Source organism: Saccopteryx leptura, chromosome 1, assembly GCF_036850995.1.
Source record: "Saccopteryx leptura isolate mSacLep1 chromosome 1, mSacLep1_pri_phased_curated, whole genome shotgun sequence".
Lineage (NCBI taxonomy): Eukaryota > Metazoa > Chordata > Mammalia > Chiroptera > Emballonuridae > Saccopteryx > Saccopteryx leptura.
This window is the reverse complement of record NC_089503.1, coordinates 30,556,799-30,581,482: the sequence shown is the minus strand read 5'-3', so window position 1 is coordinate 30,581,482 and position 24,684 is coordinate 30,556,799. Positions and strand designations below refer to the sequence as shown.

Sequence of the window (24,684 nt, the reverse complement as noted above, 5' to 3'; positions counted from 1 at the left end):
GTCTCCTCTCCCTCCCACCCCTAGTGCAGTGGTTCCAGCTGCTCCTGAGGCACAGCCTCCTCAAGGAAGGTGCCTGAGCTGGGCTTACATACGTGTACAGCGAGGGCAGAAGCCCATAGCAGTCTTTGTCCCCAGACCGATTTTGACTTTCTTTACATAAGGAAGTTGGGGCAAATTTCAAGTCTTTTCAGAAGACACAGGTTCCTCTAACCCTTCCTGACTGAGAGATTCACACACACACACACCGTGTATAGGAATAGATCAGAACCTTCAGTTGATCTTAGAATTTTATATTACTCGCCCTGTAGTTTTAAGTCCTTTGTCTCCTTTCCCGTTGGCTCTGCCTGTGCGTTTAGGGGACAGAGAAGCACTCGCTGTGCCAAACTGTACATAAATGATTCCAAACTTTTCTTAAACATTAGAAGTTAGGAAAATAACAATTCAGGAGGATGGCATGCTCCTATCTAAGGTGGCAGTACAGTAGCCAATATTTCCTTGCTAATTTACTATCTTTAACTGTTGTATAACATGCATACCTGCTTTTATATCTGTTATTCCTCTTTTCTATTCTTATTTTATGTAGAGAGTAGTTTTGTAGAATGATAATGCTTTTATGGACTAAGATTAAATGGGTCACGGAAGCCTGCAGAATTTCAATTACCCAGAGTGGTAACAGAGAACTTCACTGAGTTGCTTATCTCAGAAGCCATTTGAACATACTATACCTACTCAGAGTGGCTTTCCAGCAGGCCCCTGGAGCACGTCGGGAAGCTGTATGATACCTGGACTATATTCTCTGCACTACTAGCGAGTTGGAGTCTGCGTCGGAGGCTAACATTCAGAGGCAGCATTACAATTTCAGTCTCAATTTCTCTCAAGTACTTTTAGGCAACCTTAAAGGACAGAGGTCTCTTATAACTTGCAGATAAAAGTACATATGATATTTGCATTTTACTGAATTGTACAACTGCTTCTCTGGATTCACACCAATGGTAGTGACCTTCCAACTCTGGAAGCTCAAATCAACGTTGAGTGGTTAAAATATTTTTATGAGCAAAACACATTAGTCTCAGGCAGACTTGCTAATCTTTCAATAGAAGCATTGATCTTCACATATGCATATACATGCCCATGCATATATACTCAAATATATATATAATATATTTCTATAAAATAAAATCCTATAAACTACATGTTATTATTTAACTAAGATCAAATTATTCTGAAAATGTTCTGAGAACAAACACATCAGAAAATGCTTAAGTTGTGGGGGCCTCAGAGATGATATTTTAGTGTTAACATCAGAAGAAAAACACCTCAGAATTGTAAACAATACGTCAAATTTATCTTCAGAATTGTGTTAACTATAGGATGAAAAAGTCACATCATCTCCGCAGTGGACTTCACTTTAGCAAAAGAGTAAACATATTTCCTCCACATCAGCTGCAATCAAGACATTAGCAGAAAGCCATGATTGATTAACCTGGGAGCCGTTGCTGAGAAATGGATATGCAGCACAGGCTGTTATCACTGTCGTCTGCAAAAAGCAAGTTCCTTGTTTAGATATCCTTGTTGTAATAAGTGACATTATTAGGTAGTTCTTCTCTTTAAATGACATAAGGATTTAGTGTATCAGCAGCTTATAATAAAGAAGCCCTTTCAATCTGATGATTCCTCTCCCTCCCAGAAGTACTTTTGCTGTTTATAATTCACGTGGTAATAGAACGCCATATGGTTGTGATTTTTAGCCGAAGTAAATGACATTTAAACAAACAGAAAAAACAGCATTAGGATATTCAAGGATTTGAACTATAACCTAAATACACAGTGCACATTATGGGGCTATTAGTGTTAACTATATAAAGTGACCGTATTTTTATTGAATTCATTGGGGTGACACTGGTTAATAGATTTATACAGGTTTCAGGTGTGCAGTTCTATGATACATCATCTGTGTTACAGTGTACTGTGTGTTCACCACCCCAAGTCTAGTCTGCTCCCATCACCACTTCTCCCCCTTCCCCAGGGACCATTTTCTAAAGCTGTTACACTAAGGATTAAAATCACAGACTAGACTATCACATATTATCCTCAGAAAGATAATCAAGTGTTTTTCTTTGTCTCTTCATTACCTTTTCATCAAAATTTTACTACATTTCCCGAGTCCTGGCTCAAATCCCCTACATTAAATATGCTTTTACTCTGCCTACTGTGCAAATTGATAGGAGAATGCCAATTCATTTTATGTTTCCACTTCCAATGAATTATTTTTGGCAAATTAGAGGCTTTAGCAGTAAACTGAGTAATTGTCATAGTATAGGGAGGTAAGTCACTCAAGTTGTTTGAGCTGAGTACAATTTGTTTCTTTTGAGAGTCACAAATTAAGCTTATATCCTAGTAGCCAATGTTCAACCCAAAACCAAAGGAAAGAATTACTGGCCTCAATACTATCAAAATAAAAAAAGCAAAACCCACTGCACTAGAACCTTGATAGGGACTGCTTAGTTTCCAAATGTTTAATGTAAAAAATAAATCATGGTTCCTAAGTGTTGCTCACCACATGGACTTTTAGAACTCTGGAATGAATAAAATGGTTCCACTTCAGTTAACCAATGATCTGTTTATATTCTTTAATGCCAACTTAGAAACAATGCTATCTCTTTCATATGCTAAACTCTATGTTCTAGGTTCCAAATGAGAATTTCAGTGTTTTGTTTTCTGAAGCATATACTTAAATGTTTTTTGCCTGGAATTCAAAACACATTTAATATTCATGATCTTTAATATGCAGTTTGATCAAGATCTGAATAGTAATGCCTTCATCTTATAAACAACAATAATTTTTCTAAGAGGATGCACGGGTAAGGGGAAGAAACCCTTTTCATAAAATACAGCACCAGTGTGCTTTTGAAATAGCTGAAAAAGGACACACTCTCTGGAGGGGCAGACCCTGCACACAGTCTGGATATCTCTTTAGAGTGCTCCAAACTTGGATGAATTTTTGTTATAAATCACCTTGATTAATGGAACACATTTGCTAAAGAGGTTCCGTAATAGCTACATAATTCTTATGGCTTGAAAACTCCAGCCTAGAAAAAGTGCTGGAAGCAAGGAAACCTTCAAAACTCACTGGCTACTCTTTCAGAACCAATACTGCCCTGATCAGAAATTGTTCCTTTTCTTTTTAAAATAATAAAGACAAATATATTTTAAGGGAAGTACAATTTGAGAGGAGTCGGGGCATGAGAAGGAGTACAGATTCTGGGTGGGGCTAGGCTACTTGTGTTTGAATTCCAACTGTTTCTCTCACTAACGATTCGAAATTGTTTTTTTTATTTATATAGATTTTATTTATTTATTTATTTATTTATAAATGTAAAATATTTATTTTAATTAACTATCACATTGGGTTGCTGTTGTGATGATTAAATAAAGTAACCCTGGTAAAGAGTTTCAAAAGTGTCTGGTACAGAGTAAATATGTAAGTGTTGGCCAATATTATTGTAATTGTGTTTATACAGTTACAAACTTATAAACCAAAGTGAATGGAATATACCAGGTTTGAAATGAAGGTAGTGTCCTCTGATTTATCCATTCATCAAACATAAAATTCAATGAATATTTTCTTCAACAGAATATTTTTTAAAAATCTACATCTTACAGTCCTCTGGTTGTCTTTTCTGCATCCTTCTGTCCTGATATTCTTCCTCTAATAACTCAGAAAGAAAACACGAACAATGGTGTGGTGTGTTAAGCACACAGACCCTGGATGCTATCATTCACGTTTGTTCTGTCTGGAAACTACTTCTCGTCTCAAGCATATGTTTGTTGCTAAAGCAATTCAGAAGTGACTAGAATGCCTCATGAAATGATAACAGTCATGTGACGGTGCATTATGTAAAAATTTGACATTTTTGAAGAATAAAAGGATGCAGTGTCCCTGATAAAGTCCAAAGAAAAAGAGGTGACCTGCTACTATACCATCATCTTCAACATTATCACCATCAGCTAACAATCATTAGTACATTTAACATTCTAGTAATAAACATCAAAGACATTTGCACAGCTGAACCATAGTCTATTATGGATGGTAAATAAATAGACTGATTATGTAATAGTCAACTGATCAAACGTGCTTCTAGTACAGTCAGAGGCTGTTATAGTTCAAAATAAATTTACAATGATGACAATTTAAGTCTTAATTATATGCTTACATTGGGGATGAAGATAGAGGTAAAGTTAGTTAATAGATGTAACCACTAGAATAGTAATCTGATACTGAAACAGACATTTTAAATAAAAGTAGAAAATTAAGTTATAATTACTAAGAAAGTGATATGCTGCGTCAAGGCCACCCTCCCTGCCATGAGCTGTCCCAGCAGCCCCGTGACTGGTGAGAGCAGGTGACACATTCATTACACCGCTCTCCACTCTTCCATTCTCCTGCTCGCTATCTCATTGGAGAGGTGAGTTCACTGGACAGAAGTATTTACAATTTCCGTTCTAAAAATTTAAGTAGGATTAAAAGAATAAACAAGCTTTACTGGACTTGACCAGATTTTCTTTAATAAGTTAGTTGAAACATTTTTTAAGCCGCGTCTCCTTTGTCTTCTCAAACCTATCACCATTCCTGTCTTTCCTTCTTTTCCATGACCTTGACATTTCTGAAGAGTATCGGTCTGTTATGTTACAGAATGACCCTCACTTAGGGTTTGTCTGATGTTTTCTCCTGTTTGGACTGAGGTTATACCCTCTTTTGTGAGAATCCCACAAAAGCGATGTGTCCTTCTCAGCGCTTCATTCAGTTCAGGGCCTCTGGTATGTTGGTCTCTCTTGTTATTGGTGAAGTTAATTAACCTTGATCACTCAGTAAAGGTGGTGACTACCAGGTTTCTCCTTTACGAAGTTAATGTTTTTCCTTTTGTAATAAATATCTTGGAAGAGATACTTTGAGGCTATGCAATTATACTATTATCCTGCAAACTTTTGCCCAATACTTTAACACCTATGGTAACTCTTGCCTGAAACAATTATTTCTGAGATGTTGATACAAAGTTTTAAAAGGAAATAAGACATAGAAAATAAAATGGCCAAATGGCTCTTGATACAAATATGCTTAAATTCTACTGAATGCAGCACTTGAACTTATATTCAAAATAGAAATGAATTATTTTCTTTTGTTTTCAATTAATGTTAATAAACTATTAAACCAATAAATGACATAATTAAAATGTTACTTACATAACTATGGCTTTTAAAGAAATCTGATGGACTACTGGTGAGCATTTTGTCTCCTTCCAAACCAATTACTCTTTTACAAATATTTGATTTTGGATCACTTGGGCTTTTTGCAATCACAATGTCACCTCTGAGGAAAAAAGTCAAAGAAATGTCAGTGTTATTTGCATGGCACTGCTATCATACTTTTATAAAGTAACTTATACAAAGCCACACCCTTTAGTCTTTCACATACTGACCACCTAGACATTTACTAACTGTGAGAACTTTTGTGACTGACTTTTATGGGTTGGATTCTAACCCATAAATGGGTTATTCCAACAATGAGGGTGATAGAAAAACTATCAGAAGATCCTAAAATTTCTAATAATACCTTAGGAATTATTTTCTTTCACTGTAGCCAGTGTTACTTCTTTGTCCAAATTTTTAGAAACAAAGCTACCGGAAAACAATTCCATGTAAGTACCACCAAATTAACTAAGTAAATTTTACTGCCCAACCAGCAGTATAATGGACTCCAGAGCACATAAAAAGATAGAAACATCTTTCCCTAGAGCTCAAAGTATCGAGGAATTACAGCACTTAATTATATAACCCAGATAATTTACAGTCCAGTAAAAAACACATTTGAGAAAAAAATATCAAAAGACACAGGCATATACAATGCTAAAAGCTACCCAAACATATACTGTAAAAAATAAATTGGCATGATTTGTGAAGGAAGCAACAATCTACATATATTAGAAGGAAGATCTTAAAAGAGGAAAGGAAGAAGGAGACAAAACTGTTGGACTAATGCTTCAACCAGAAGAAAATGCTCTTTCTTCTCAAATGAACAATAAGTAAATTCTATCAACTAACACATATTTGGAAGTTTTTAATATATTTACTTATTTTCTGCATCTGGTTCCAGAAATAAGTTGATGTTTCTCTAAAGTTTTGCAAAGAAGGATCAATATCTTATTCATCTTAACATTCTAATATACAGCACATTTTATAAGTGAGGTGCTCACTAACTATTTGTTGAAAGAATTAGGAGTGAGATTGTCACTGTATTGAGTATGTGTTCCATGCATTTGAATGAAAAAAGATCCTGTGCTATAGGTGCCAGCTATGCAGACTTTCACTCTGCCTGAAATAGATGGCTATTGTAGCTTTGGAAATGGGCAGCAAGCAGGAGTTATCTGAACCTCAGAGCTCCCTGCCTAGATGGCTATTCTAGCTTTAGAAATGGCAGCAAGCAGGAGTATCTGAACCTCAGAGCTCCCTGCCTAGATGGCTATTGTAGCTTTGGAAATGGGCAGCAAGCAGGAGTATCTGAACCTCAGAGCTCCCTGCCTAGATGGCTATTCTAGATTTAGAAATGGGCAGCAAGCAGGAGTATCTGAACCTCAGAGCTCCCTGCCTAGATGGCTATTGTAGCTTTAGAAATGGGCAGCAAGCAGGAGTATCTGAACCTCAGAGCTCCCTGCCTAGATGGCTATTGTAGCTTTAGAAATGGGCAGCAAGCAGGAGTATCTGAACCTCAGAGCTCCTGCCACAAATGAAAGAAACAGAATACTCAGGACAGTATTTTTAAAATAAAAGCTACCAACTGACTACCTTGGTTGCAAAAGTTACTTCAGTACAACTCATAAAAATCCACACTTTGAGCTGTTGTTCAACCTAATGGGCCCCTGAATGAACAGGATACAAAATGAAACCTTCCAAGAGTCTTAATTTATTGAATGTAGTTATTGGTATTACCCATCTGAATGCAAAGAATATCAATCAAAAAAGAGACAAGATGGAGCTACTCATTCAAACACTATTTAGCCATCAAGTTCAGCTCCTAGTTAAGGAGGATGCTCTAGAACTCTGAGAGTAAAATCAAGTTAACCAGCATGGAAAGCAGAAGCCTGTCTCCCTGCTACCGTGAGGCTAGATTTCCAGTTCATCCAAAGACTCCATTATGTTATTTTGACATAAGTTAAAAAGAAGCTAGAATACAATCTGTTATATAAATTTTATTTTATATCACGATATTAAGTAAGTATCTTGAAGTTGTTATGGATTAAAGATCTGAAGAAGTATTACCTAGGGACCATGCTGGACCATATGCCTTGACCAAGAGATAGTTTCTACTTATAGAATCTAAGATGGTAAGACCGGTAAATGCAAAGAACAGTTTCACACCATTCGTGATGATTATTCAGTAATGTGAGAAAGATTATAGAAGAGGCCAATAATAAAAGAGGAGTGCCTGAACCGACTTCTGCCATAAGCTAAATACCAGCTCAAGTGAGTCAAATCTGTAGTTAATAGAAACGAAAGCTGGTATGAATTTGTTTTTTCAGAATTATGAGAAACTAATGGACCTAAAACCTTAGAGAATCACAGAGGTGCCGTTTAGGAAATACATTAAATTACTAATATTTGCCATGCATTCAGAAAAAACATATTCATAACATTAACCAACAGTATCAGAGGACTAGAAACACCATTTAAAATAGGATTTAAAAAGATTTAGTGGCAAGCAATATTTGGCAAGGAGTTTTTCAACTTAATGAATCAGGAGACTCATAGCAGATGAGTCCTTGTGCCCAGCTATATACAGTGCTATAGTCTAACAGTTATCAAGTGCTCTTCATAGGCTATAGAGAATAAGACAGTCACCTACAGAAACAAGATTATTTTAAAAACTTAAAAACCAAATTAATGATTTGGCTAAGTAATGTAGTTCCGAAGTCCCTAGTCTTCACTCAAAACACTCTAGCCAGTACCCCCGCTGCCCTCCCAAAAAAGTAGAGTAGGCTTGAATGTACATAAAAAAAAAATGCCATCTATTTTGGACAATGATATAAGGGACATAATGACCCAAGAGACTATGCATGTTAGAGAAACTATAAAATTTCTCAAACTGAGAGAAAATATTTGAGTCCAAATTTTATCTAGGTTGTCATTCCTTTGTATTTACAAAAAAGTTTTTAAAGATAAAGTTAAGACACCGAAGAAAAAACACAATATGTGTCTGTGTTTCACCATAAGTTTACTATATCTATAACAAATATACCTTTGGATACCATAAAAATGTCGACTAAGATTTTCTGCAAAGACAATATCTGAATTTTGAATTGTAGGTTCCATTGATGGTCCAGAGCACTGAAAAAAAAATAATTTTATAATTTGAGTTGAAAACCTTTTTAAATATAACATAAATCATCTGAGCAGCTTAAAAGAAAGAAATTAAGTAAATGTTCTTCAAGCTTTGAGGATGAGTCAGAATAAGGTTACAGCTCGCAGGTAAGTTCAGCTCTACAGTGTGGCCACCACATCTGGGAACACAGGCAAATATAGTTAAAATGATTTATTGATAGGACATTATAATACATGAATAAAATAATATTATCTATGTCCCCACATGTTGGCCATCCTGTAGAAAGTAGGCTCCATGAGGCCAGCGCCCTTGTCTCTCGTGCTGCCAGCTATATGACCAAGGTCAAAAACAGTGCTTGGCATAAAGCTGATAGTCACAAATCATGTTGAATGAATGAGTAAATGACTTAGTTATTTTCTTATTACTGTCAAGTATCCAGTGCCCATGTAGTGATTTATTAAATGGCATCATGTTCTCAATGAGTTGATGCCTTTCCTTCTCTTCCAGGAAAAGAGCATACTCATTGATGGGGCTGTAATGTATATTTCAGACTAAAAAATAGGGGAATGATAAGATGTATTTTAAGACTTCATATTAATATGTCTTAAAACAACAGTTCTCATATATACCTCAAAGCTCTAATAAACAATCACTGCTACCTAAAAAGTCTAAATGTAACAGTCTCCAATACTCCATTTATGTGTAAATAATTTTTACTCAAATCTTCCCACTCAGGCAGAAAATAATAAAGAATACAATGAAAGTATATGTTAGCTACCTCTGCAGCTCATTGGAAATTTAAAAAATCAAGAGTGGAGTTTCAGTTAAATATATTTATTTGCAATTACTCAGCTCAACTTGAGGTTCTAAGACTGAATCTGTTAGGGTAGACCTGGTAAAAACAACACAAACCACAAACCCCACAGAATAGACAATCAATTATTTCATTTACATGACAAAACGTTACTACAGTCAAGGTTGATAGATTCATAATGCAATATTAAAAAAAAGTCACTGGTGGGGGGCATTTTTAACACTTTAATATTGACACAAGGCAGGATAATCATTTGTTTTAATGACAAACACAATGGTCCTAAATAGGAGTTCTGAAAACTGGAGAAATCTGTGTTGAAATTCCAAGTCTGCTTGCTATAAACTGTGGACCTGGAGCAAATTACTAATGCTTTCTGAGCCTCAGTTTCATCATTTGTATAGTGATTTCTAATAAGTAGCTCACAGAGTATAAAGATTAAATGTGTTAATAAATGTAAAACGTCAGACACATCCTGGAACATTTTAGCATTCAATAAGTGGTGAAACCCATTATTCTTAGAGTATTAATAGGGCCTTTGGTGCCCTGTCGGAAATGGAATACAGATCCATATTTAAAGTAATGGTTCTTGTATTTTCTATCAGTGCAATACAAACACATTTTCTTACATCCCAAACTTTAGAAAGACTTTTATGTTATAACTGTCAAACTTTTTTTACTGTTATTAACTTAAATTATAATAAAGAGAAAAACATATATTTTCCTTCAATTTAAAAAAGCATACATTTAAAATGATTATTTTCTTGAATGTAAAAACTTACCATGACAACACCACCAACATATTCAAAAGCACAATGAGCTATGCAGCCATACTGAATAGTATAGCCAACAAGTCGAAAGGTTTTTCCCAGAACACCACGAAGCATAGTTCTGTGTAGACTCTGTCACCATTGGCCTGATGGTAAATTTCAAAAAGTTTCATGAACAACACTATTTTAAAACACTTAAGACGTAGCTCTATGGAAAAATATTTTATAATCACTCGGAATGTGCTAAATGTGCAGTTTGGTGTAGAAAAGCAACAGCTTGTTTTCATTTCTGCTAAAGATATTTTAAATGGTAAATTATAGTCACTTAGTATTTTGATCTACTGGACAGAGATTATATTCAAATATCACTGGGTTTATATATGAATTAGATAACTTGAAGACTCTGAGCTTGTCTGTTTCCCTTTCATACCGTGGTCATTTCTTGTTATTAAGGCAGATATCTAGGGAAAGCTAATAACTCATTCAAAGCACTAATAATAGTTTTTTTTTTTGGTATTGTTCCTTGTTATACTTCATCATTTCTTGTCATAATACAATATAATGGAGAAAGCACTAGAAAAGGTATATGGAAATTCTAATGTTAAATTATTGTTTTATTACCTTGAGTCATTGTCAATGAATTAGTTAACCCCGCTGGGCCTTCAGAAAATGGAAATATCTCACAGAAAGGATCTGAGATTCAACTTCGATACCATATGTGAAAGGGCTTTGTAAATTATAGTTTCACTTAGTTGTCAGCTCTTAGCTATTGGTATAATAATGAACACATATGAATACTAGGACACAGCATGAAGAACCATGTCAAATATTTTAAAAGCTGTGTAAAATTAAAATTTTTATACTCATCTAAAATATTCCTAGTACCTGTCCTTTCCTTTCTATTTACCTGTTACAACTACATTTCAAGTATTTTTCAAATAATGGCCTAACGTTTATACCTAGACTTTGCACTATTTCTCAGATTAAAATTACTAAAACATTTAATAAAAATACAAAGAAGAAGTAACATTTGCTCAACACTTGCTATACGTCAGACTTTACAAATTAACCTCTGTAAGGTAGTTATTACCATAGTCATTTCATAAATAAGAAAAAAGACTTTAAGTGCAGTAAATTTAGATGTTAAATATCACAAAATGGAAAATGGAGTCAACAACTTGATCGCTGTCACACTGACTCATATTACTACCCTGCTCCCATAACCTCAATAGCTCTCTATTATATCAAGATTACTTAATACTTAGTTTGGGGATCCTAGACATTTTTTAGTAGGGTTTGTTGCTGGTTGTAGTGTTGTATTTCAGACAGTACAAATGAGTAAATATTAGGATTCTCAACGGTGAAGAAAGGAGCTACCACTATAGAGTGGGAGACTAGGGATGAGTTGGAGGTACCCAAACAAACTTAAAGGTATGTGTGTCTATCTGCCTGCCTGCCTATATAAAATACCATCCTAGCTCTGTCCACTGAAAAGACCCCTGGAAGGAGCATGGCACTGCAGTAGTACTGGGCACTCTTAGCAGGCAGATTTTTGATTTCCAGATACCATTCCCCTCAATGTAGGGCAGAGTGGTCATGTGCCAGAGAGCAAGGATGTGCTCGAAGTCGAATGGAGACACACAAACCATTTTGAAGGGTCTTCAACTTGACAATTTGAGATTTTTTAAAAAAGTAATAACAATAGTAAATAACATGTTAGATTAAAAATGAAATCTATTGAGTTAGTAATATTTTTTTAAAAAGAAGTATGTGTCAGGGATAGGGAAATTCTTTATCAGAAAATGACAGCTCATAAATATAAAGGGAATAATAAAATTGCCAACAATGTAATAAATGACTTAGGCAAGCCGTTAATAGAAGCTAAAATATACTGGATGAAAAGATCATTAAAAGGATATGTGCAAAATAATAAAGGAAATAATTTGTTATTTACAAAGGAAACAAAGTACCTTTACAAACAGAAAGTGGGTAAATGGTAGCTTAACTAAGTGATCAGATTTAGCTGTATGAAAAACGGGACAAAGTAATATGTAGCTTCCTGACAGGGTGTAAGGACAAGTATACCATCATCTGTGTATTATTCTTGCCAAAAATGTAAATCTAATTATGAATAATTATACACACCCATTCCATACATCCATTGTGGACATTCTATAAGACAACAACTTGAACACTTAAAAAATATAAACATAATCAAAGAAAAGGATAGCAAGAGCCTGAACAGTGGTGGCACAGTGGATAGAGCATCGACCTGAAACGCTGAGGTCCCAGGTTCAAAACCCTGAAGTCACTCACTGGCTTTAGCACAGGCTCATCTGGCTTGAGCATTGGCTCAGAAGCTTGAGCACAGGGTCACTGGCTTGAGTTCCAAGGTCTCTGGCTTGAGCAAGGAACCCCAGGTCAAGGCACATATGGAAAGAATCAGTGAACAACTAAAGTGCCGCAATTATGAGTTGATGCTTCTCATCTGTCTCCCTTCCTGTCTGTCTCTCTTTTTGACTCTCTCTCTCACTAAGAAAAGAAAATAAAAGAAAAAGAAAAAGGATAGCAAGGGTACTACTTTAAATTATAAAAAAAAACAAGGACATGATAATCAAACACAGTATGAAATCCTTAATTGGAACTTAGAATAAGAGAATAAACAAGTAATAAAAGATGTTATATGGATAACAAAAAATATGAACATGATCTGTAAAACAAAATCATCACTTCAATGTTAAATTTCTTCACAATACTATCACTATGCAGAAGAATGATCCATTCATAGGAGAAAAACACTGGCTTAGAGATGAATGTTATGCTTGCAACCTTCTTTCACACGGTTTACTTCTACTAAGATAGACAGACTGAAAGATGTAGATGGTTTACACACACACACATATACAAATATATACATACATGTATATGTATGTGAACACATATATACACATATATTTATATAATATATACATATTATATACATATGGTGGAAGAGACAAAGGTGGCAAAAATGTTATGTAAATCCAGAAGGAGTGTATATAAATGTGCATGATACTATTTTGTCAACTTCATTATGGATTTTTTTTTTTTTTTTGTATTTTTCTGAAGTTGGAAATGGGGAGGCAGTCAGACAGACACCCGCATGCGCCTGACCGGGATCTACCCGGCATGCCCACCAGGGGGCGATGCTCTGCCCATCTGAGGCATCGCTCTGTTGCAACCAGAGCCACTCTAGCGCCTGGGGCAGAGGCCATAGAGCCATCCTCAGCACCTGGGCCAACTTTGCTCCAGTGGAGCCTTGGCTGCAGGAGGGGAAGAGAGAGACAGAGAGGAAGGAGAGGGGGAGGGGTGGAGAAGCAGATGGGTGCTTCTCCTGTGTGCCCTGGCCAGGAATCGAACCCAGGACTCCTGCACGCCAGTCCGACGCTCTACCACTGAGCCAACAGGCCAGGGCCCATTATGGAATTTTTTTTAAAAATTAAATACTTGAGAGAAAAAGAGTGTCCTCACAGTCATTTAGTAATTCAATCATACAACAAATATTTATTGAGCTTCCACTATATGCCAGATACTGTGTCCAGCCCTGGAAATACAATAGTGAAAATGATGCCTGCCCTCATAGAGCTCATGGTTTATTCGAGATTTCATACATAAACACACACAAAAATAAACACATAAATATACCAAGGAATTTCCATAAAGAAAAAAAGGGTAAGTTGATAAAGAACGCTGGGTGGGGCTTATTTTCTTTAGGATGAATCAGGAAAGACTTCTCTAAGGAAATACCACTGAAGTTTGGTTCTGAGAGAAAAGAAACCAGGGGAAGGGTGGGAAGAACATATGGTCAGACAAAACAACATTCACGTGCTAAGGAGCTAAAAGAAGGCAGGAGCAATGCGTGAAGGACATGAAAGGAGACTAGATAAAATACCCAAGGTCTCACAGAAGTTTTTATTCTAAGAGCAACTGGCAGCTAGTGAAGGATCTGAGACAGGAGAGCAACACGATCTGATTTACAATTCAAGATCCCTCTCACTGCTGTGTAGAGCAAGGGTCCCCAAACTACGGCCCGCGGGCCACATGCGGCCCCCTGAGGCCATTTATCCAGCCCCCGCCGCACTTCCAGAAGGGGCACCTTTTTCATTGGTGGTCAGTGAGAGGAGCATAGTTCCCATTGAAATACTTGTCAGTTGGTTGATTTAAATTTACTTGTTCTTTATTTTAAATATTGTATTTGTTCCCTTTTTGTTTTTTTTTACTTTAAAATAAGATCTGTGCAGTGTGCATAGGGATTTGTTCATAGTTTTTTTTTATAGTCTGGCCCTACAATGGTCTGAGGGACAGTGAACTGGCCCCCTGTGTAAAAAGTTTGGGGACCCCTGGTGTAGAGAAAGGACTGGAATGGGGCAGGAACAGAATGCTGGAAGGCAGTCCAACTTGACCAACTACAGTGTTGGCAGCAGAGACGAAGAGAAATAGATGGATTTTGGAAACTTAGAAGACAAAATACATGTCAAGGAAAAGGGAAGAACAGGGTGACTTCAAGTTCCTGGATTGAATGACCAGGGAAATGGAGGTCTATCCACGTGGTTTTACTCACTCCCCCATGTGAGGTAGAAAACGAGGGTCTGGTTTTGTTCATATTAAAGTTGATATTTTTGCAAGATATCCCAGTGGGCATGTATGAGATTCTGGAGCTCAAAGGAATGCTCAGACACAGAAAGTCTTGAAGAAATAACACCTATCTCAGTGAACAGTGTATTGTACTGCAAGCGACAGAAGAACAGAGAAACAGGAATTTAAATAAGTAAGAGATGTATTTTCTAACAATACTAGATGCCACTTACAGGCAAGAAGGAGTATGTATCAAGTTTACTCCCTCTAATTTTTGTCTTTTTATCCACGAAAACTACCTTTGTTCCATCTACATCAGACTTGCCAAAAGTATACAACTAAGAACAAGGGGTGCTGGGAGAATATTATTGTTTTCTTTCTAAGCTTTGTAGTATACTAAGCAGAGTATTACCTGAAAATAAAAAGATAAAACTTTTTTAAAAGTATGAAAGGAAGCCTGACCAGGCAATGGCGCAGTGGATAGAGTGTCAGATTGGGATGCAGAGGACCCAGGTTCAAAACACCAAGGTTGCTAGCTTGAGTGTGGGATCACTGGCTTGAGCATGGGATCATAGACATGACCCCATGGTTGCTGGCTTGAGCCCAAAGGTTGCTGGCTTGAAGCCCAAGATCACTGGCTTTAGCAAGGGGTCACTCGGTCTGCTGCAGCCCTTTGTAAAGGCACATATGAGAAAGCAATCAATGAACAACAAGGTGCTGCAATGAAGAACTGATGCTTCTCATCTCCCTTCCTGTCTGCCTGTCCCTATCTGTCCCTCTCTCTCTGTCTCTGTCACAAAAACAAAACAAAAAACAAAAGTATAAGAGAGAGATGTGGAAAAGGAGAAAACATACACAGGCAACTCTTTGGAAGAGTTTGGCTTTGAAGGCAAAGGTAAACAGTAGAATCAGGGTTTTTTCCTCCTCGGGAGGGGCAATTCATCATTGTGGGCAGCTCTCTTTTGCACTGTAAGATTTTAGCAGTATCCCTGTTTCAGGTGTCAGTAGCCCCCTCATCCCCAGTTGTAACAAACTAAAATGTCTCCATACATTGGCGAATGTCCCCTGGGATACATAACTGCCCTCCCTGGGTTAAGAACCACTGCTGTTAGGAAACATGTAGCACTGAGCATGTCTTTTACAATACAGAAACATAGTAGCACATGCTTGAGAACCAATGGTAACAGTGCCATAGGGGGAGAGACTGGTGATGAGCAGAGACTACTGCAGAGAGAGGGGGAAGCGGGAAATGGATGACTGAACACTGAAGTAAAGAAGAAGAGAGGAGGATTGCGGTGCCAGCTTTGACAGAGTAACTCATACCAGATTAAACTTCTTGGTGAAAGCAAAATCACAAAGTCTGTATAAAATAAACCAATTCACTAAAACAGGCAAAAACTAGAAGGAAAGTCATTAAAAGGTTATCATTAACAAATGAGACTTCTCTACACAGAAAAATCAAAATAAATATTATATTACAATGCTGAGAGAAAATAAAGATGACCTAAAGAGATGGAAAGATACACTGGGTTTATGGATTGGGAAAACTTTCAGTGTTATCAATTCTCCCTCAAATTGGTCTATGGATTCAATGAAATTCCAGTGGACTATTTTTTTTCCACTAAAAAATGGCAAGCTCATTGTAATGCAGAGAACCAATTCCTATGAAGGCAAGCCTATATACTCTATCAAATAATTAATAGAAAAGCTGGGGAGAAAAAAACTTAAATTTTAACTGTATCACATAATATAGAGAAAGAACTAACAATAATCCTCATAGGAAACTTTTAAGAGGCTCTGTTTAAAATATAGTAAAACTTCATATAAGGTTAGCACAAGGGAATAAGGTTGATATCTATACATTATATTTTCAATAGTTATCTACATTATAGATAAAAAGATATCTACCTATTATATAAAGTTAGAAAACACTATTTAGGATCTAGGTAATAATGACTTCTTTCTATACACATTAAAAAATCCTCAAATGCCCTGGCGGGACAGCTCAGTTGCTTAGAGTATCATCCCGAAGTGCAGAGGTTGCCGGTTCAATCCCTGGTCAGGGCACATAGAGGAGTGGATCAATGTTCCTGTCTCTCTCTTCCTCTCTCTAAAATCAATACAATAAACATTAAAAAAAAAGAAAATCCTCAAACACCAATCAAAATAACAGTAATTACTTAAATAGTAGTTCCTGCTATGTGTCAGGCACTGTTCATTCTTTTTTTTTTTTTTTTTTTAGAGACAGAGAGAGAGTGATTGGGATAGACAGGGACAGACAGGAACGAAGAGATGAGAAGCATCAATTATTAGTTTTTCGTTGTGCGTTGCAACACCTTAGTTGTTCATTGATTGCTTTCTCATACGTGCCTTGACCGTGGGGCTACAGCAGACTGAGGAACCCCTTGCTCGAGCCAGTGACCTTGGGCTCAAGCTGGTGAGCTTTGCTCAAACCAGATGAGCCTGCGCTCAAGCTGGCGACCTCAGGATCTCGAACCTGGGTCTTCCGCATCCCAGTCCAACGCTCTATCCATTGCGCCACCGCCTGGTCAGGCTCATTCTTTTTTAAAGATTTTATTTATTGATTTTGGAGAGAGAGAGATAAAGGTGGGGGGGGAGCAGGAAGCATCGACTCATAGTTGATTCCTGTATGTGCCTTGACCAGGCAAGCCTGGGGTTTCACACTGGCAACCTTGGCAATTCCAGGTCAATGCTTTATCCAGTGTACTGCCACAGGCCAGGCATCAGGCACTGTTCTTATTACATTAACTCATTTAATTCTCATAATAACCCTATGATAATTTAAGTATCTCATTTACAGATAAAGAAACTGAGGGACAGAGAAGTTAAGGAACTATTCGAAATCACACAGTTCACAGGTAACAGAGCCAGGATTCAAAATGAGGCAGTTGGGCTTTAAACTCCATTACTATGCTCTACTGCCATTCAATTAAAATGAAAGATATATGTCAGAAACTATGCAATAGGCATGGGAAAGAGAGGGGTTGGACTGACTGATATTCAAAGTAGCTAAAAAGATGGGGCAGGGTGAACTCTAGAAGCTGAAAAGAAACTAGGCATTCTTCCATCCTTAGAAGTTTCCAGAATAGGGGTTCAAGCTTGAGAGCTTGATTTAGATCTATCCATCTTTTAATACTGGTGCAGTGATTTCAGAATACCTGAATCCACCAAGAAAACATTCACCTGATTGCTCAGGTTTGGAATTCCTTTTAAAAGAAGAGAAAGTATTTTGTTGCTGAAACGGGAAAAAAAATGGAAAGAGTCGATGTTAATCAACACAACCAGTTTACAGAAGTTCATTCATTTTAAATTATAAGCAGCCAAAGTGATTAATACCACAGTTTTTTGTTCTTTTCTTTGTAAGAGGAACAATTAGTGACTATATTATCTTAAAGAAGTGTTCACATTAAGAAAACGTGAGGAGAGAGAAGTAGGTGTGAAGCAGAAGACAAATCCCAGCATCATAGCTTTGCTACACAAACCTTCATTTGAACAAGAAAAAGTAGCAGACTTATGACACTCCTGACACTTTTGTGTTTCTCAAATTCAAGAAGACCTACACAAATTACATTTTCTCATTCAATGATATATGTAAAGTAACTGAAAGATATACGTATGTCCATTTCAGACTTGAACGAAAGTTGGTATGACTAGGGGAGAACAAAGAAGACTCGTTAGGGCACGGATGCTGAGTGATATACTCTGCTCAACGGCTAAATAATTCACTCACACTGCAGCCTCTCTATCAAAGTAATTCAACTTCCTGCCATTTCAGAATCAACTTCAGGGCTGCTCATGAATTGTTCACATCTATAATGTTAAATCTACTGTAAGACTTGCAGAGGGTTTTCCCCCTAGAACTGCAAATTTAAGGAGCTCTAATCCCCAAAATCTATGAAGATTTTCCTTAAACCTATTTATTTTGATTCATTGCCAAGGAAATAATTGCCATCACTTTAAGGTATGAGACCGGAACTGCTGTTTTAAATCTGACTACAGCATCAAAACAACCTGAGAACCAAATTCAAAATCCAAATTCTCAGGCTCCCATCGTAGAGCTAAAGAATGCCAATCTGTGGGAGCCGGGCTGCAGAACATGCGGTAATAAGCTCCCCGAAAGGAGGGTCAGGAGAGGACTTTGTGCTGTCATTTGAGACCATTGAGACACATTAAACATTTTCAAACACTTGACAAAACATAACCATTATTTTAAACTGAATGTTAACTTTGACATAATTTTATAAATTTTCACCAATTTTTTTTTTTTTTTTTCCCTGAAGCTGGAAACGGGGGGAGACAGTCAGACAGACTCCCGCATGCGCCCGACCGGGATCCACCCGGCACGCCCACCAGGGGCGTTGCTCTGCCCACCAGGGGGCGATGCTCTGCCGCGACCAGAGCCACTCTAGCGCCTGGGGCAGAGGCCAAGGAGCCATCCCCAGCGCCCGGGCCATCTTTGCTCCAGTGGAGCCTTGGCTGCGGGAGGGGAAGAGAGAGACAGAGAGGAAGGGGGGGGGGGTGGAGAAGCAAATGGGCGCTTCTCCTATGTGCCCTGGCCGGGAATCAAACCCAGGTCCCCCGCACGCCAGGCCGACGCTCTACCGCTGAACCAACCGGCCAGGGCCCAAATAAACTTTTTAATGCTAATATTTCACTGCTCACTTTACATTGTATATGTATATATATGTAGATATATATATTCCAAATCAAAACTCATTTTATGTTTATAAAGCATAAACAGTTGACACTTTTAATATAATCAAGTATCAGCTTCCAAACAGTGAAATACCAAAACCATCTCATCATTCACTAATAATCCCCCAAAGGCTACATAATCCATGTATTTCAGGACAGTATACAAGTTGTACAAGCGATAGTTGAAGGATATGCATTCAAATGGGAGAAATATCATTTAGCATTATCCCTGACTAGCTGTCGCTGTACCAGTCCACAGTTCCTGCAAGGCCCTTTGATATCATATTAACTCTCATAAATTACCAAAAGAAAAAAAAAGTTTATCAACTCTTAAGAATGTCTAGGATTCACATCCTGCTCTTTTGTTACATCTGACTTGCTCCTTTTTTTAGAATTTTTTTCTTCTAATTCCTCTCACAGTGTATCTCTTATCTCCAAAAAATTATTAACTTAATTCTTACTGACATCATTATGAATCACTTGTGTAATAAGTTAACGATAAGCCTAATTTCTTATAAGTTATCAATAAGGTAATAAATTCAAGTAACCTGTATCAATCTGAAAAGAAGGTATATCATTGATAAGACCTTATATGCTTATAGTGAATTTAATTAAGATAAGTTTATGGGACTTTCCAAATAAAATAACCATCTCTAATTAAAGGAGAATGATGCCCAGGATGAAGGAAAAAAATACTCTCAAGAGCCATTCAGTAACCAAGTGAATAAAAAGCAGAACAGTAAACGGCGACCATGTTTAATAAAAGCTTTGCAACAAATTTTGTTTTGAAAGGAAAGTTTCTAAAAGATAATTATATAATACTATTAACTACCTTAGAAATTATCTTGAGAAAATACACTACCTGACAAAAAAATTTGAAACTACACATAAACCAACCTTTTTTATTTTTAAAATAAAAGTAATTATGAGGATAAGAGAAAGATGTTAGACCACTTCATTGTAACAAAATTTTTCCATTTTAGATCTTTTCATCATAATAGAATTTTAAATAGCTTTTCCAATAGCAAAAATACAAATAGAAGACTAAAAACATCCTTTCTAAACTAACATAATGCAGTTCAGTAAAAATATTAAGCTTTCTCAGTCATTCATTTTAAATGTGACAACAAATGAAGAAACACATTTAGAAGAACAATAGCTTGGATCCAGTTATAACAAAATCCATGAAGGATGACAAGTTTGCTAGGTAGGTTTGATCAAAGACCTCGATATAAATGTATTATGTTGCATTTATTGATTTTTCTAATAAAGAAATTATGGAGATGAATAAAATGTACCATATGTAAACACAGGCCATAAGTAAATCAATATATCGCTCATAATGGATATTTTAGTCTTATAATTCCAAAAAATATTTTAGTCACCTATATTTAGTTAAGATTTTAGAGTTTAAAAACATGATTAAGGTTCTAATCTATTTTTTAAAAGACAAAGCAACTAAATAAAAAAACACAGTAAGATAAAAATCAAGTTCTGCGAATAAAAATTTTTAAAGTAAATAGTCTAGGATCATAACACTGACAACACTAATTATCTTTTCTAGTCTTGGCAGTTATGTTGCATACTGTTTGGGTGACTGATGGCATAATTTCACTTCATTTTCTCTCAGTTTATTCTGGACCGTGTAAGCGAAGAATATTAAAATAATACCTCTAAACAAAGTACTCAATAAAGTTTATCATTGAAATAAAATTCTTAAATAAATAAACCTCAATTAAATAATGCATGAGTCCAGAGCAAATAACTACATCCCCATCTGCGAAAGAAAAACTTGGGTTAAGAATTTCTGATTCAAAAAAAAAAAGTTTATTAAGTATTAATTCGAACTGTTTTAGGACTTTTACATATTAAGACCAAACATTTTCACAAAAGTCTTTTTCATCAACAGTATAAAGTAGCATTACCAAAATTATCAAAAATATGTCTATATATTTTTATAATAATCAGCAGGAATCAAAGCAATCATAAGCAGGTAAAATGTATGACAAAACAAATTATCGCACCTCCTTACACTTATAGACATTTTATTTAATTTATTGATAATGTCTTTATATCCAAAAGAACACTAAAATATTTAAATATTGATATTTAATCTCAAGTATAAATTTTCACCAATAACAAATTACTACATCATTTAATTGAAAAAAATATAAAAGACATTATTCATCGACTTTTCTACTTGAACATTTACATTTTAAGTCATACATAGTTTATAGTTTATATATGTCTTACACAATTTATAAGTCAAATAGCTAAGGCCCCATATTTTAAATAATAAAAAGCATATTTTTTTGCTTTGGTCACCTGATTTTCAGTTGTTGTTTATAAAATTAATCACAGTTAGCAGGATAGAAATCGCTTTCAGCTTCATGAATGACATCCAAGAGATGGGAAAGGATTAGTTCTCAGTTGCTGCCAGTTATAGCGCCAGGTGGCTTTTTCTGCAGTGAAGGTGTTACCGATAATCCCATTACACTAGTACTAAATCTTGCAGACATCAAAATTATCACCAAGGTTCCTTTTCATCCCATCCTTTCCAAATGACTGGAAGTCGCTTCACCTGAAAGAAGTCAAATCCACATGCAGCTGCTGTTTTAGCAGGCAGCAAACTCCCTGAGAATTCCAGTCGTGATTCAATTTTGCTGTGCTGGTGGCCCCCTATTCCCTGTCCAATAATACATCTGTTAAAAAATCCTACAGCTACAAATCAACTTTAATCCTACCAGGGACCTCATGTTGGTCTTGTCTTCCAAAAAGGCAGCAGGTTCTGCTGTCTATCTTTGCCAGTGTCTGGGGAATACCCTTTAAATCCCAGCCCTACTTAGAAGAATAAGCTAAGGATCACAAAACATGACCTCAAAAACCCTGATATGACTATATTCTGACCCAGAGGCATTCATTCTAGGTGAAGATTAGAACTTTGCATAATAAGATTACACAGCAAGTGAATGATATCAAGGGACTATCCATATGCAGCCGCCTGGTTTTCTATAGACAGCCTGTGCTCTGCAATATGCAGTACAGACGAAAAAGAGCTTGGTCTTTCTAGCTGAAATAAAATAGATTCACATAAATTAGTTGGCCATTTCCAGATTCCTAAATCCCCTATTACATCTTTTATTGACAGCTCCTGTGAGGATAGCACAAATGTTATTCCTTTTTATTCTGTGCTTCTATAACAATCATGCTCTGTAATTGAAATGTACATAGATTATGGCTTGAAATTAACATTTTGTTTGCTGTAATCTTGGATTACAATTCACTGTGTACATAATAAAATTAGGAAATCAATGGATGGATTTATCAGCTCCAAGAAACTAGAGGTATTGTCTAAAGAATAGCTTAACATTTATGCCAACACTTTAAATGCAGAAGTCACAGAAAGAAGTCAATAAAAATTTAAGTGAGTAAAAGAACACAACACACATCAGCCAATATCTATATGTTAGATTATATGTGCATTAATTAGTTCAACTTCTTCAAAATTTAGAAAATACGAAAAGTTCAGAGAACTCATGAACATTATCATTTTCTGTCTAAACTATACTTGAGCAAGAAGGTCAATTACACATAAGAAGGTCTCTACTTTTTACAAAGTGCAGAAGCAGTATTTTAAAGGAAGCACCTTGATCACTTTATACTTTCAGATATTTGAGTCAATTCAAATCCATTACAATTCAAGAGTTTTGAGTTCCTCACTGTACATGTTTAATGTACTTACTGAAATAACTCCTCCTTATATTGGAATATACATGGGGCATTTAAAATGTGTAGAATCCTAGAGATATTTCTAAAACAGTACTTTATGCTCAGCAGTTTTCTTCTAAGAAGCTTAAGGCTGTACTAGCTCTAAGCTAACTTATAGGGAAAAAAGGGATTCATATCATTCACACAAACACCTATACAGTACGGAAAAATTCTAAGAATTGCGAAGAGGAATTCTCAACTTTATATTTAAAAGTATTAAGATTTGCCATGGGATTCTTGTAACATTAAGTTCCTTGGTGTACTTGAAATACAGCTTATTTGACAAAATCAATTTGCCCAAAATTGTTGAGAAACATAAGACATCCCTTATATTAGCCACTATGTCTTTATCATCACAGTATCTCTAAGCTTATCTGTTAACTACTCAGGAGTCAGGTGACATAATTCTGATTCGTGTGTTAAACAGACAGATACATAGCAATCATGTAAGTGGTAGAGCTATAAAAGCACTGTGTAATTTCAACTACCATAGCACATGAATGCTCTCTGGTTATCCTGATTAGGATATTACTAGAAAAATCATGAGGAATGCAAAAACAAAAATACACATTTTTGTTATGATATTTAAATGTAATACAGGTTATGACATTATTTACATATGACGTTTCGAGTTTATGACACTCACCTCTCATAAAAACTTAAAAAAATTGAGATGTGAGTGTTCCAGCTTATGTTAGCTTCCTACTCACGGGCTGCATGAGCGAACTAGTTTGGCTGCACGTGGTGGAAGAATACGCAGTAAGGCGGCCTATGAGTGAGGGAGTTGGCTCCCCTAGTACACTTACCTACTCAACTCTGGACTGTTAAAAGCACAAGTGTTCTGTTTGTGTTAGGCTAGGGTGTGTTTCGACTTACATTAAAATTCAGGTTACATCACTGTCGTAGCAATGGAGCTACGTAACCCGAGGATCCCTTGTACTTGAGAGCTATGCCATTCAATAAATTAGACACTAGCTACATATGGCTATTGAGCACTTGAAATGGGACTAGTCCAAACTAAGAGGTATTGTAAGAATAAAATACACACAGGGCTTTGAAGACTTAGCACAAAAAAAGTAAAATATTTTAAATTGATTACAGTTGAAAAGATAACAATTTAGATACAGTGGGTTAAATAAAATATATATGTGACTCTCACTATATGTACTTCTATTGAACAGCACTGCTTTAGCAGATGTTATCATTTAGTAGTATATTCTGAAGCTAACTGAAGTACAACTAATAAAAATACTAAAACAGACGGTTATTATGGAAGAACAAACATACCAGTATCAAATCTGATAGCTAAGCCTAGTACAGAAAAAACAAAATGCAGTCCTTTTAAAGTCTACTCCATAAATCTAACATAGGGTGGTGATGAAGAAGAAGGGACCAGCCAAGCCGCTGACAATCATGTACCAAAAAAGGATGTTTTATAGTTACAAAAATACTTTAGTCCAGTAGGCTTTTAGAGAAAACCACACCTTGGGCAGCTTCATAAAAGGTTGTGTGTTACCCTTCATCAAGTTCAATAAACAGCAATTTCAAAAAGCATGTCTGGATCGAGCAAGGACCACGACTTTTTCCTAAGGAGCTATATAACTATTTATATTCAAATTTTAAAAAATATA

The 24,684-nt window shown here is 36.1% G+C and overlaps 1 protein-coding gene across 3 annotated transcripts in view; it reads right to left on the bottom strand.

Annotated features, from left to right (window-relative positions):
* Positions 1 to 24,684, bottom strand: part of IMMP1L (inner mitochondrial membrane peptidase subunit 1) — a 68,101-nt gene that overhangs the window by 11,244 nt on the left and 32,173 nt on the right. The window contains exons 4-7 of one of the 3 annotated variants that reach the window (XM_066363909.1): positions 21,611 to 21,866; positions 9,968 to 10,101; positions 8,291 to 8,379; positions 5,242 to 5,368 (exon numbers count right to left, since the gene is read on the bottom strand). In XM_066363909.1, coding sequence (XP_066220006.1) covers positions 5,242 to 5,368; positions 8,291 to 8,379; positions 9,968 to 10,072 — 321 coding nt within the window. In that variant the 5' untranslated portion in view covers positions 10,073 to 10,101; positions 21,611 to 21,866. Of the gene's footprint in view, positions 1 to 5,241; positions 5,369 to 8,290; positions 8,380 to 9,967; positions 10,102 to 12,271; positions 12,488 to 21,610; positions 21,867 to 24,684 lie in introns of all 3 variants that reach the window. The other 2 variants (XM_066363901.1, XM_066363892.1) reach the window with 2 other exon arrangements.